General features: G+C 43.4%; 3 protein-coding genes across 3 annotated transcripts in view; 2 read left to right on the top strand and 1 right to left on the bottom strand.

The window, feature by feature from the left end:
- The window catches only part of LOC103316308 (guanylate cyclase 2D), a 281,070-nt gene that overhangs the window by 109,006 nt on the left and 159,469 nt on the right, over nt 1–12,595 (bottom strand). The window lies entirely within an intron of this gene.
- Nucleotides 4,174–5,145, top strand: LOC100680525 (hemolymph lipopolysaccharide-binding protein-like). The gene is made up of 3 exons (XM_003426445.5): nt 4,174–4,328; nt 4,424–4,666; nt 4,755–5,145. Exons 1-3 carry the CDS (start codon nt 4,241–4,243, stop codon nt 5,039–5,041), a joined length of 618 nt encoding a protein of 205 aa, XP_003426493.1. The 5' UTR covers nt 4,174–4,240; the 3' UTR covers nt 5,042–5,145.
- LOC100677804 (hemolymph lipopolysaccharide-binding protein-like) lies at nt 5,806–6,737 on the top strand. Its single transcript, XM_016985736.2, has 3 exons — nt 5,806–5,978; nt 6,038–6,298; nt 6,362–6,737. Exons 1-3 carry the CDS (start codon nt 5,891–5,893, stop codon nt 6,646–6,648), a joined length of 636 nt encoding a protein of 211 aa, XP_016841225.2. The 5' UTR covers nt 5,806–5,890; the 3' UTR covers nt 6,649–6,737.

Here is a 12,595-nt window from a genome sequence, read left to right as displayed (position 1 = left end):
AGCTACGTTATGATTGCAAATCAATAATAGCAGTGCTTTCGAATGTAAATGATGATAAATCTGGGTGGTCTCGCATCCTCGGCGTTTGTGCAATGATTATTAATATTTTTCAAAGCTGTGCATTATTCGATTAGATATTATATTTAGCGCGAGAAGTATACAAAAATTAAGAATAAAATATGTTTAATTTTTGGACTAATAATCTCGTATTTTTTATGCTTAATTAATCGTTTTATGCGTATTTTTATTAAAAAAAAATAATAGTAATAATAATAATAAAACAATGATCAGTGCGAATAAAGAAGGTTCAAATGTTATAAGCCAGCTTAATCGAAACGGAACTTTTCGATGATTTTCTGTACAATGCAAATAGGCACCATAAACAGAATACGTCAACAACTTTTTAACAACAGCCTCATGATTATTGCAGTACGGTTCAAGCTTCCCGACTCTACCACCTGTGACGCCACTTGTCTGACGCTAGAATCGTACCCGCCTTGACTGGCCGAGAAGAAATCTACCCTACCGACCATCAAGAGCTTAGCAAACTCGGTCGCAGTGCGTCGCCACTTTGGAAGATGGCGCCACGCGGCGCTTTCGGCGGCTAATTCAATATTTCGCGCAGCGCAGGATAACCGAACGCCGGCCGGTATGGCACTAAACGACGTCGGCGCGCGGACTTATAGTTCCAGCGTTATTACTGCTATTTCGTTGCACCATGACCTCCTTTTACATGGAGCTCTCGTGCGACGTTACTAACCGCTTGCGAAAACATCGACCCGAAATCTAACGCGCCGAATGCATGAATGTTTTCGTGTATAGATGCAACTTGAAGGTTGAATTTCGAAAGTGTGTGATATTAGTGCACTGCTGCATGCATTCGTGGATGCTTTCAAAATTCAGTTTGCATCGTTTAAAATGGTTTGGATTGTAATTGATGATATATAGCTATGCAAAAATTATATTGCGTAGTGGCTTGTAATTCTAGTCGTTCCTTCTATTTAACAAGGCGCTTAATTAGTAATCTTTTAAATTTTTTTAAGTTTTCAATTCCCAGTGAACAATCCAGAACAAGATCGCAAATTATTAATGAGGGATAACTGGCACATTCTCACATACGTGTGCAAACTTTTATTGCGTATTCGCGTACAAACAGCGAGAGACGAAACTTGTGAATCGTTAATTCTCACCAGCGAACGTCGACGCGCGAATATTTGTGTGTACGGAGAGATAGACGGAAGAAGAGCAGCGCTGCACCGTTTGTCGGTTGGGCTGCATCGTGTCTTTTCGACGTTGTATTAGCATCGCGTCGTCGCGCATTCAGTCCCTCGTCACGTGCATGTGTCAAAATCAATATTTGGCGTCACTGGGTTATGATAACGTCGCCGCGACTGTCGAGACGCGTATACGTATGTATACAGGTACCTTCTCGCTGTCGCTGCCATAGCGATGTTTTACACCTCTCTTTGCATATCTTGCTTTCTCGTCGTTCGCACTGCAGACTCGTATATATACACGTTTATACTTGCACTTGCATGATTTACACTCGAATTTGTAATAACGAATGTATTATACGTTGACGTTTTTATTAAGCCTTTCTCTATCGCGACGATTACGGCTTTAGAATCTTATCTGAGAACGGTTAGGAGAAATTATTACGCTTTGATATGAAAAACTACGCCTCGCTATTATTAATGCGTGTATACGAGTATCAAATTGCCAACTATGAATAAACCGCCTCTGAATTATCAAATGTGATGCTTAAGCTCGAGTGAATAATTAAGCGATCGTATTATCATTAAACATTACGTGACTTATTTAAACGTTCGCATTAAAGTTAAAGTTCACGAACGCACATATTAGCATCGCATTATACTCAAGCAGCAGTTTATGAGCATATTAAACAATAAAAGCGGCAAATCTTTCAAATTTCAAAACTCGTAAAAGCACAATTTTCCTTAGTTACCGAACTCTCAACTATATATACTCGTTGTTTTTTTCATCATCCCTTTACCAGCGCATTTCTCAAGATATAAACACCGTCTCCCCGCCGAGTTATAAATATACATATATACAAAGCCTCTATTATTTTTCATCGACTAACGAAACGCTTGCGCGCTTATATACCTTCGGCCGATGGAGCGAAGCCAAAGGAGCTTTTGTCCTCGCGGCGAGACGACGTCGACGGCTTTTCTTCGTCTCTCTCTCTCTCTCTTATACCGCGAAATTCTTCTCTTCTCTCAAGACCCCTCGAGCTTTCTTTCTCTCTCAGCGCGGCGAACGCGTCCATTGAGAGGAATAACTTGGTCATGCGAGTAAAACTGCTTGAATTGGTTGTAGCCTGGCTCTCTCGCCTCCACTTGCGAAAAGGTAAACGTCGTAAATGCGAGTTTTCGTCTCTCTTTTACTGTGTTGTTTTTCGAGGAACCGTAAAAAGCGCAATGTTTTTTTCGGTCCCGTAATTAGTCTTTTTTTCATTGTGTATACCTTCGTTGAGAAAATAGCAACTAATTAACATTTCAAACGACACTACCAATCGTGATTGCTCGTAGCGGGTCGGTGTGTGTACTATTTAAAAGTGTGCTCCGGACATCTTGATTCGCATTTATCATTTCTCTCGCACCACAGTGCGCTGCTACGTCAAGCTTTAAAAAATTCATCCTAAACGACACTCCGAAATTTATTAACACGCAACCTTGTGTCGCGCCGGTGAAATCATTCATCTCACTCGAATATCCCTCGCGCGTTGGCTGTGCGCGACACTTTTTTTTATTATTCGCACACACTCGCGCGATTCCCTGCATTCGCTATGTAAAACTCTAATCTCGCTGCATGAATATTAACAAAATTTAAGCGTGTCAAAACTGGAATATACTGTGTGCTGCACGAGTCGTATTGACCTACATGCGACAGTTTTTATGCGAGGAAAATTTGTTCGATGCATTTGAGAAAGAAAAAGGGAAAAAATGGAACGCGCATAAATATACATCCAGTTTATCGATTACTGTATAAACTACTCTGCGCGTGTGGAATCCTGAAACTGATAACATTTTAAATACTACTTTCGACTGCTTTTTTTCGACGTGTATGTACGTACGAACGTTTTATCACATTGAATCCTCTGATCCACTGAGTGATCAAAAGTATGTTTCGTGTCATACGTTTCACTCATGGCTAAGATAAGTACGTTTAAATCATTTGGTTACTGGGTGGATTTGCTGATAATTTTGTGAAGTTTTGATGTGAATGCAAATGCGCCACTGGATTACGAAATATACATTTTTATAAACGTTATGTAAGGCTGGGCTGTGCGATACCGCATAAATATGATAATGCGTAATTAAAGTTAGGAGAAACGAAAAGAAGAAAAATATGCTTGTTGAACATATTCCAAAATTAAAGCAATCATAAAAGAAAACTCATTAATTCAGACCTTGAGAGAACAAGACCAGACTAGTGTCGTTTGAATTTTACGTCACGCGTCTTTCTCTCTCATGTCTATTTTCCGATCTGTCAATGCTCGCGCAGTCTCACCCTCTTCCTTTTCATTATTTCCCTCTTCATTCTATTATTCTCTCATTGTCTTCCCGTGTTTTTTTTGTCTGTTTCTTCAGTTCCTCCCTGCCTTCCTTTTTATCCTTTTGTTCTTACTCGAGCTTCGATAATAGCAAAAAAGTGATTATATAAAAAAAAATAGTTTTTCATATTAATTTGCATTCAGATGGTCGATGAGATTTTTCTGCGATTCAATTGCAGAATAAAATAGCCAAGAGCGAGTTACAAAGAAACTAATAATCTTTCTGGTTGCTAGAAAGATATAAACGATATATCATAGATAAGTTTCTGAGCGGCATATTATTTGTTACCTAAAATGTCAATAACTTCGAAAAAACAACTCATGGAACATGGTGATAATTTTTTAATGCACAAATAATAAACACTTGATGATACAACATTATATAAAGAATTAATCACTATTGAATATGACAAGATGAATTAATATATTAGAGCAAATCGAATTAGAAGCATTTAATCGTGGATTAAGTGCACAAGTTATTGTATTACTACCTGGAAACCTTATCGTGCGGATTAAGATTGTCAAATCTTTTAAAAAGTATATAATAACAAAAATCATCACCAACTTTTATGTGGATTAGTATATAAGACATGCAGTAATCATCGTCAACTGATTGTAAATCGATTCATCGGAAGTGCTAACGTGAATTAAGCTAACGTAATAATGCGTGTCTTAATATGCTTCAGTGTACTATTAGTATACCATAGAGCATTATCGTTACCATCACCGTTGGATGTTTCAAATTTTAATGGTTTGTAAAGATAAATTTATAGTAATTACGAATATTAACGCTATTTGATTCAAATAAAATCGCACTTTTATTATTATTCTTTACTTGTATTGCAGAAGATGGGCTCGAGAAACTTCGCGTTTTTAAAAATAAAAATTATTTCCAAGGCTCTGAACAAGTATTTAATATATACAATATCACGATAAACAGACCAAGTCAGAACGCTACATGCAATGAAAAACATCAAACTGTCAAATTACCTGATGGTTATACTTTGACACCAGGCGTTGGGGCACACAAATTGATTTTAACAAAGAAAAATTGGAATCAAGCCAGAAATCATTGTATCACTGAAGGAGGTACTATTATAATATGCACAACTATATTATTCTTAATTTTTTTTCTAATCTCGTAAGATTATTAATTTCCATTGAATACTTCTTTCAGCTCACTTAGCCGTGATAACAACAGAAGAAGAAGAAGCTGTCATAAAAAAATTACTTGCTGCTCAAAAGATCGACGAAACTTTGCTTGGATTTCACGAGCTGTTTCAAAAAGATGACTGGGTTACAACGCTCGATCAGCCCTTCAGCAGCCTTGGATATGCAAACTGGCGAGAAGGCGAACCAAATAATCTTGGGGGTGTCGAGCACTGCGGATCTTACTATAAAGATGGCCTAAACGACGTGCCGTGCACCAAAGAGATAGCGTTCGTTTGCAAGATTATTGTTTGAACGAAGATAGTATGATTTATAATATTATTTTTTTATAAAATAGAAGGATAGTTTGCTTATTATATATGCATGTGGCCAATAAAAAAACTGAGTACCTGCAAATACGTATGATTTCAGTATTTTCAATATTTCACCTTTTTCAGGATTCTATTAATTTAAATTGACGATTTAAAAAACGCAATTCATTTATAAATAACTAGGCATTTAAAGAATTTGGTTCCCGTTTTTAAAAGGATAACAACACGGCTATTGAGGGTATCACTTATTCGCTTAACCAGATAGTATGAAAGCTTCCCGGAAGTTTCTTGATTTAGAAAATTTTGGAATTTTGTAGAAATTTCCGCTTTTTAAAAATCTTCCTAAAAGCATTTAAAAATAACTGTTACCTTTTAGGTGTTTTAAGCAGATTTTGACATGAAAAAAATGTATGTAAAAAATCTTTGAAGGAAGCTACTAAAAAAATTTATCAAATGATTTAGGATGGATTATTATAGGCTCATCTCATGAATTTTGAACATATTTTTTCGTAAGTGATGTAAACTATGATAAAAATGCTTAAAAAAAGGCTTCTGAAAGTTTTAGATCAGTTACAAGAATCTCATGATAGGTTTCCCCTGGAATTTTAGGGGAGTATTCAATGTGATTGTCATAAATAGAAGCAGATGACGCAAACGGATGTCACATTATCTGTGTCCTATCATCTGCGTTGAGATGCCGTGACACGATCCCTGCTTCAGTATATATAAGAAATGCAACTATTATCATTAGCTGTTAGTAAGTTTATTTCGCGAAGTACTACAGAGTGCATCAGGCTTGTTAGCAATTCTTTCAAGTTACGAAACTATAATAATGCGTATCTTATTAAATTTAGTTCTGCTGCTGATGTGCCATAGAGCATCATCGTTTCCATCATTGTTTAATGTCTCCAAGATGAACGGTTTGTAATTGTGAAAATTGACGATTAATATCATGCATAAGAAATAAATCTTTTTGCAGAAGACAACTTCGAGAAACTTGGCATTTTGAAAAGTAACAATTATTTCCAAGATGCACAAATATTTAATTCATACAATATCACAGTTTATACACCAAGTAGAAATACTACCACTCCTAACAAAAATAATCAAACCGTTCAAGCTGCCCAAACCATCAAAATACCTGAATTCTACAAACTGGCACCAGGCATCGGAGCGCACAGATTGCTTACATCTAAGAAAACTTGGAATCAGGCGAGAAATCAGTGTATCACGGACGGAGGTACTACTTGTTACACTTTTAACACTCGTAAAAATATAGAATTATTTTTAACCACTATTTCAGCTCACTTAGTCGTGATAAAGTCAGCTGAAGAAGAAGAAGTCATAAAAAAATTACTCACTAGTCAAATGATCGACGAGATTTGGCTCGGCATTCACGATTTGTTCAAAAAAGACGATTGGGTTACAATCTTCGATCAGATGCTTGAAAATGTCGGATATGCAAAGTGGAACGAAGGTGAACCAAATAATTTTGGGGGTGATGAGCACTGCGGATCTTACTACAAAGATGGCATGAACGATGTGCCATGCTCTACAGAGATGTCGTTTGTTTGCAAAATTATAGTCTGAATGACGATGATAAAAACTGTAAAATTACGTTTTCGTGAAAGAAATGGAATAGTTTCTTTAACATACATGCCCGTAGTATTTAAAAAAAATCGAATACCTTCAAATACTAGTTACAAACATCTTCTAAAATTTCCTACTATCGACCCAACGAAAAGCCCGATAAACTAGCTTCATAGACACAATATCCACAGCTCGCACTAACTGCGATAAGGCTCCTCTCAAAAATACTTCTAATCAACCAACCGATTTCCTCTCATCAATAATTATCCACGGCGTTATTAAAATCGCCGCCGCACAGCTCTCTGTCTCTTAAACTCTACATCTCCATCCCTCTCCCCCTCTTCCTCTAGCCGACGTCGAATCCTCTCGACGTCCTAGGATTTCCTCTTCGTCACTCATCCTCCCTAACGTCTCTCGGTCGCGAGTATTAGCACAGAAACATACACACACACATGCTGTTCTACATCCGGATACTGGATAGATCCTCGTGACTACAGGAGATCCCTAACGGACGCCCGATGCACGTGCGCCGAATACACAGAGCGCACGAGGACGTATAAACATAGCCCCGGCGAGGAGATTTTCACAGATGAACACGCCCGGAGATTTGGGTATCTCTCTGCAGCGCACAGCCCGTATAATACTCGTCGGCGCCGCCTGCGCGCATCCGTCCGGTCATTGTCTCGTCGCTGCAAGTGTGCGACGTGTATCTATATGTAAAGGAGCTTGCGCACGCGCGTGCATGCGGATAATTATTGTGTGCATATACCTACAAGCTCCGGAGGTATGTGCACACTATATAGACTCGCGGACCTTGTAACGCGGCTGTATTAGGCTTGTATTAGACGCGCAGAAGTGAGACGGAGACGCGCGCGTGCAGAGTGTGTCGAGGGATGTGTGCGGACGATTAGGGCAGGTGCTTGCTTAGCTTGCTCTGTTGGGCTGAAGTCTTGCGATTATCTCTCGTTTAAGACGCTTAAAATTAAACGCAAAAATCAACTGAGCACTTGGCAGAGATTACCCCAAAACCGAGAATAGCACGTCATCCGGAGCGAAATCCTCGAAATCGCAGCGCTTCCGAAAAGCAAGCTCGAAAAGTCGCTCGAAAGCCCGAGAAAACAGCTTCAAACGAGCCGCACTCGGAATCAAACAGGTGCCTCCGAGAGAGCGCACATCGCCGAAATCCCACGCCCCGAAAGAGCTGCCGCGCCGAAAACGTGCGTTCGCTCGAATCCCACATGTAAATAAAACCACGCGCATACATGCACGCGGAGAAACGAAGTCATCCGGAGGGAGATAGGTATTACACAGGCCTCGGGCGGAGGCATCACGATTCGGCAAACTGCGCGGGAGCACGTTCGCGTGCGCATATGCTATACCCGGCCTGCACCCTCGGCTAAAGCTCTCGTACGGCTCTATATAGGTATGCACGTATTCGACGATTTCGCGGTTGTGTCTCTATTTTCGTCTCGTTTTTGGCGGGTGCATCCCGTTATCGGGATAGGAGGTGAGAGAAGTGGGCGATTGAGTCGATTAGTCCGACGCGTGTAGTCGTTGGAGATGATGAGCTTATACAAGGCGCGAGTGGAACAATCGTCGAAAAAATTACAACGTAGACGACCTCGAAATTGGTGACGGACGTAAGGAGCTGGTTGGCGTGCAGCAAAAGGAGGAGGAAAAAGTTTATAGAGCAGACTTAAATAGAGGAAAAGGAGACTGCAGGCGAGAAAGAGAAAAAAGGAAAGCGAAAGCCAAGATCCTGGCGTTAAGGAACGCGCAGCAGCCCGCCAACGGCGGCGTCGTCTCTATCACCTCTCTCTCTCTCTCTCTCTCTCTCTCTCTCTCTCTCTCTCTCTCACTCTCTCTCTCTCTTGGCTTGTGCAGCCCCCGTCTCGTTGCAACAGCTGCCTGTTGCTACCCGGCTAAAAGCTCCGTCGAGCCAATATACTCTCCTTCCTTCGATTCCTCAGCGCGACACCGAAATCCTTTGTCTTTTACCTCACAATGTGGCTGTAGTTTTAACTCTACGCTTTGGCTTTTCTCGCGCTATTGTTCCTTGTTCATATTGTCACGCGTATAGAAATTTCGGTTGTTAGGCATCGCGCGCTTCTTAAATTGCGAAGATTCGAAACCGATTATAACACGACGATTACGACCCAATTTGCCCGAGATCAAACCGCTGTGGACTTTTATCCCGGCCAAATTACGCGCCTAAGCTCGAGCGAGCCATTCGAGCCATTCGAGCCGTTAAATTCGCCATATAACTTTTGAAAACACGATCCGACAGAACTTTGACCCTCTGTGTATATACACTCTCCGCATCGAAATCGTTTAGGTATCGGGTCGCTAATTTCGCGTTGTCAAGGCGACGACGTGAGAGAGAGCTTCGAAGGCGTCGATGATGCATCCCCCTCAGCTCACTTTCGGTCTTCGCTCGCTATACTCAGCCGAAACTGCGCAGAGTTCAGATTTATCGCGCAGCTCCGAATTATTTTCTAAAATAATAGCCACTCCCGCCGGCTTTCACAGCTTTCGGAGCAGGTGAGTGGAAATAAGAAAAAGTCGCCGTTATCACACTGGCCACCCATCCCCCGGGCGCGGCAGCATTCGTCGCCGCGAGCAACCCTTTCATTCTCCCTCCCCCTCCCCCTCCTCCTCAAAGAGCATCAGAATCTCGTTTCACGGGATGTACGCTCTCCTCTATATACGCTCTGCTGGCCGCGCGCGCGACTGTATAGCACACTACTGCCAAGGCGACGGCGAAGAGGAGGGCGAGAGCGTAAAAAAAAGCAGCCTGCAGAGGCACGCCCGGCAGCGCTCGCGTAATTAAGGACCAGAGCGAGAGACATCGATCGGATCCTATGTACGCGTCAAGTGAGAAAGGGTGGCGCGGCGGCGGCGACGACGACGACGCAGCCGGCGCCCCCCGAACCTCTGTCCCAAATCGAAGGAGGACGAGGAGCTGGAGAGAGGGGGAGTGGAGGGGAGGAAGAGGGATATACACACCCTGCGGAGAAGAAAACAGGAGGAGAGAGAGGGGTACGTCGTCCGGTTCGGCTGTGGGGGTGGGGTGCGAGCCCTCCGACAGAGAGAGAGAGAGAGAGAGAGAGAGAGAAGCTGCTTCCTATATATACAGGTGCGAGCCGATATCTTATTTCGTCGGAAAGAGAGGAGACGCGAGTTTGAGGTTCGAGGCTGGGTTCGAGTACGTAGCTGCGCAAAGGGGAGAATGGTGCGCAAGGATTTTCTAGTCTTGGAATTTATACCGGAGGCAAACAGCCACTTGTAGCTCTAGCTCTAGGTCGATTCTAGGTCGAGCTCTCCGCAAATGCCACGCGGGCTTGTTTTATTCAGCTGAAAGCGATTAGCTGCTGCCTTTTTTGGAATCTCGACCCATCGAGCGTATTTCAATTGTATTCCGGCTAATCGTGTTCCCCGAAACTCGAACGATCGGCGAATTATCGCAAATCGAAGCTCATCACGGATTGAACGGGCCGAGAACGGGAGCGTCCGACCGATTTGGGCTAATTTCGGCAAGCAGCATCGCCGAAAGCTCCGATATCCCACGGATTTGTCATTTTTAAACGAAAAAAGCTCAGAGTCTCGAAATCACGCACAGGACCAGCTCATCCAGCACACATACAGACACATCCAGCCCTCGAGACAGACACAGTGCTGGCTGGTGCTGCGGTACGAGCTTTATACGGCAATGAAGGGGCGGCAAAGGCGAGGCGGAAATAAACGAAGAGGTGCAGCAGCAGCAGCAGAGCAGCCTCCCTCTCTCTCTCTCGCTCTCTCTCAGGTGCGCGCGAAGACAAGTCCGCGTGTGCGAAAGAGAGAGAGAGAGAGAGAGAGAGAGGAGAGGCAACGCCCATTTTTTGATAAGCTAGTTACCCAACCGCCCCCTGTGCTCGTGAGAGCTTTTTCTCTCTTCCTCCACCTCTTCTCCACCTCCTGAGAGATCAATAACTGCATAAAAATAAAGTGAGCCTCTGGCCCGCTACCTTTAACCCGCGCGCGCGCCGCGCACCATCATATTCCTCCTCTGCCTTTCCCTCCACCTTCTCTCGCTCTCTCTCTCTCTATCTCTCGCGTTATATACCTATACCCTCCCCTAGCGGCGGCGGAACCTCGTTTTTCTTTCTCCTCTCGCCTCTTTTTTCCGTGACCGCTTTTTCTTACGTACACACGCGCGCGAGCGAGCTTGCAAGCTCTCTCTGCCTACGTGTCCGCGTATATATATTTTTTTCTTCTCCTGGCACAGCAGCTTCCTTCTCTGCATTCCCTTTCCAGCGGCGGCGCGGTGTGCTGCCGGCACGCACCATAAAATAACGTCCTATCGTTCTTCTCCCTTCTCTCCCTCTTATTCTTCTTCTTCTTCAGCGCGGCAGCTTCTTCTTCTTCCTCTTTTTTTTCGCGAGAGAGTCACCCTACCCCTTGCACCCCCCCCCTCCACCTCCTCCCCGAAGCAGCTTTTTTCTCTTCGGGGCTATATACGCTTTTGTTCGCGGCCTCCGCGCGCACCTCCAATGAGATCCGCAGGTTATTGCCTGTATTTTCTTAAGGGATGAATTCCCCCGCGGCATATGCTGCTGCTGCGTTCGCGCGAAGGTAGGGTTATATATAAGATGGATGGAAAAAATGCAAGGAGGTAGGAGAGAAAGAGAGAAGGTGTGCTCTGCTCTGCTGTCGCAGTTGCACCAGAGCGAATCCCGCAAGTTTTCTTGTGGCTTTCATGCTACTGCTGCTGACTTTCGATAAAAGGATGGGTTATATGCGCGCGAAGGATAAAAATGCGACGCTTGGTAAAATAGATTGGCGCGATCGGGATATGAGGTTGGATACATTGTTTTGGATTTTTGTACGTTATTACTGGAGGATCGAAGTTTTAGAGGCGGGTGACGATTTTTGATTGGAAAAAGGGGAAGGGAAGGGGTGGGAAGCGCGGTGGGAAATCGTGATTCGAAGGCGATGATGAAGGTGGGTCCTAAGGGCATTCGGTTAGTCGCTAAAACGGAAAATTGGAAGGAGATAAGACTTGATCTTCCGCTGGAAAATCTTGGTTGATGTGGAAATTATAATAAAAACGCACTACCGTAACCCTCATCACAGCAGTAAAAAGTTACATCGTGTACCCTCGCTCGAGCGAGAAAAAAGAACGCACGTAGCGAAATGCCATCAGTGCCTCTCCCCATACCTCTTCGACGCAGTCGCACACAGAAATAGAGGGACGAGAAATTCGCCATCTCGCGAAAATTCGATTACTGCTCGCTTTGGCGGCGACTACCAGGACAGACGAACACACATACGCTCAAAGAAAAGGAACGAATCGCGCGCGCGCGTGCGCGAGAGAGAGAGGAGAGCATTCGATGGATTCATACATAGCAAAGAACCCCGGGAAAAAAAGGGTTGGAAAATTAGCCTGTGCATTACGTGCGTGTGCGCGGTGGCCCTCGGCTTGCTTTTTTTCAGCACCGCTACTCCCTTCTCTCCCCCTCTTTCAATATATTTCTTTCTCTTTCTTTTATCTCGCTTTGGCCGTCGCTCTCGCTTACCCCCTCTTTTTCTGGCTTTCCCCTCTTGGCGGATCGCGAAAGCTTAATGAAAGTCGTTCTTCGAAAAAAAGGGAATCAAACACTTCTACAGAGGCAGAGAGATGGAGTGGAGAGAGGTCCAGACATCCCCAGTCGATCGAGAATGTCGTGAGGTGATGAGGGTGGGATTTGAAAGGGTTTTCTCAAATTCGGTTTGTTATAATTATCCGACTCTAAAAGGGAGATGACATGGTGAGATCGCTTTTTATTCGGTCTCTGATTGACTGCTCGTTTCTGCGCTCGATTTTTACGAATGCATTCCTTATCTCAAAAAATGAAAATTGAGGAAATGTAATGGCACTAAAATTTGTATTAAAGACTGGAGCGATGGGACTATGATCAAAACTTAATGC

This window comes from Nasonia vitripennis, chromosome 5 (genome assembly GCF_009193385.2).
Source record: "Nasonia vitripennis strain AsymCx chromosome 5, Nvit_psr_1.1, whole genome shotgun sequence".
NCBI classification, from domain to species: Eukaryota; Metazoa; Arthropoda; class Insecta; order Hymenoptera; family Pteromalidae; genus Nasonia; species Nasonia vitripennis.
This window is presented reverse-complemented; position numbering and strand designations above follow the sequence as displayed.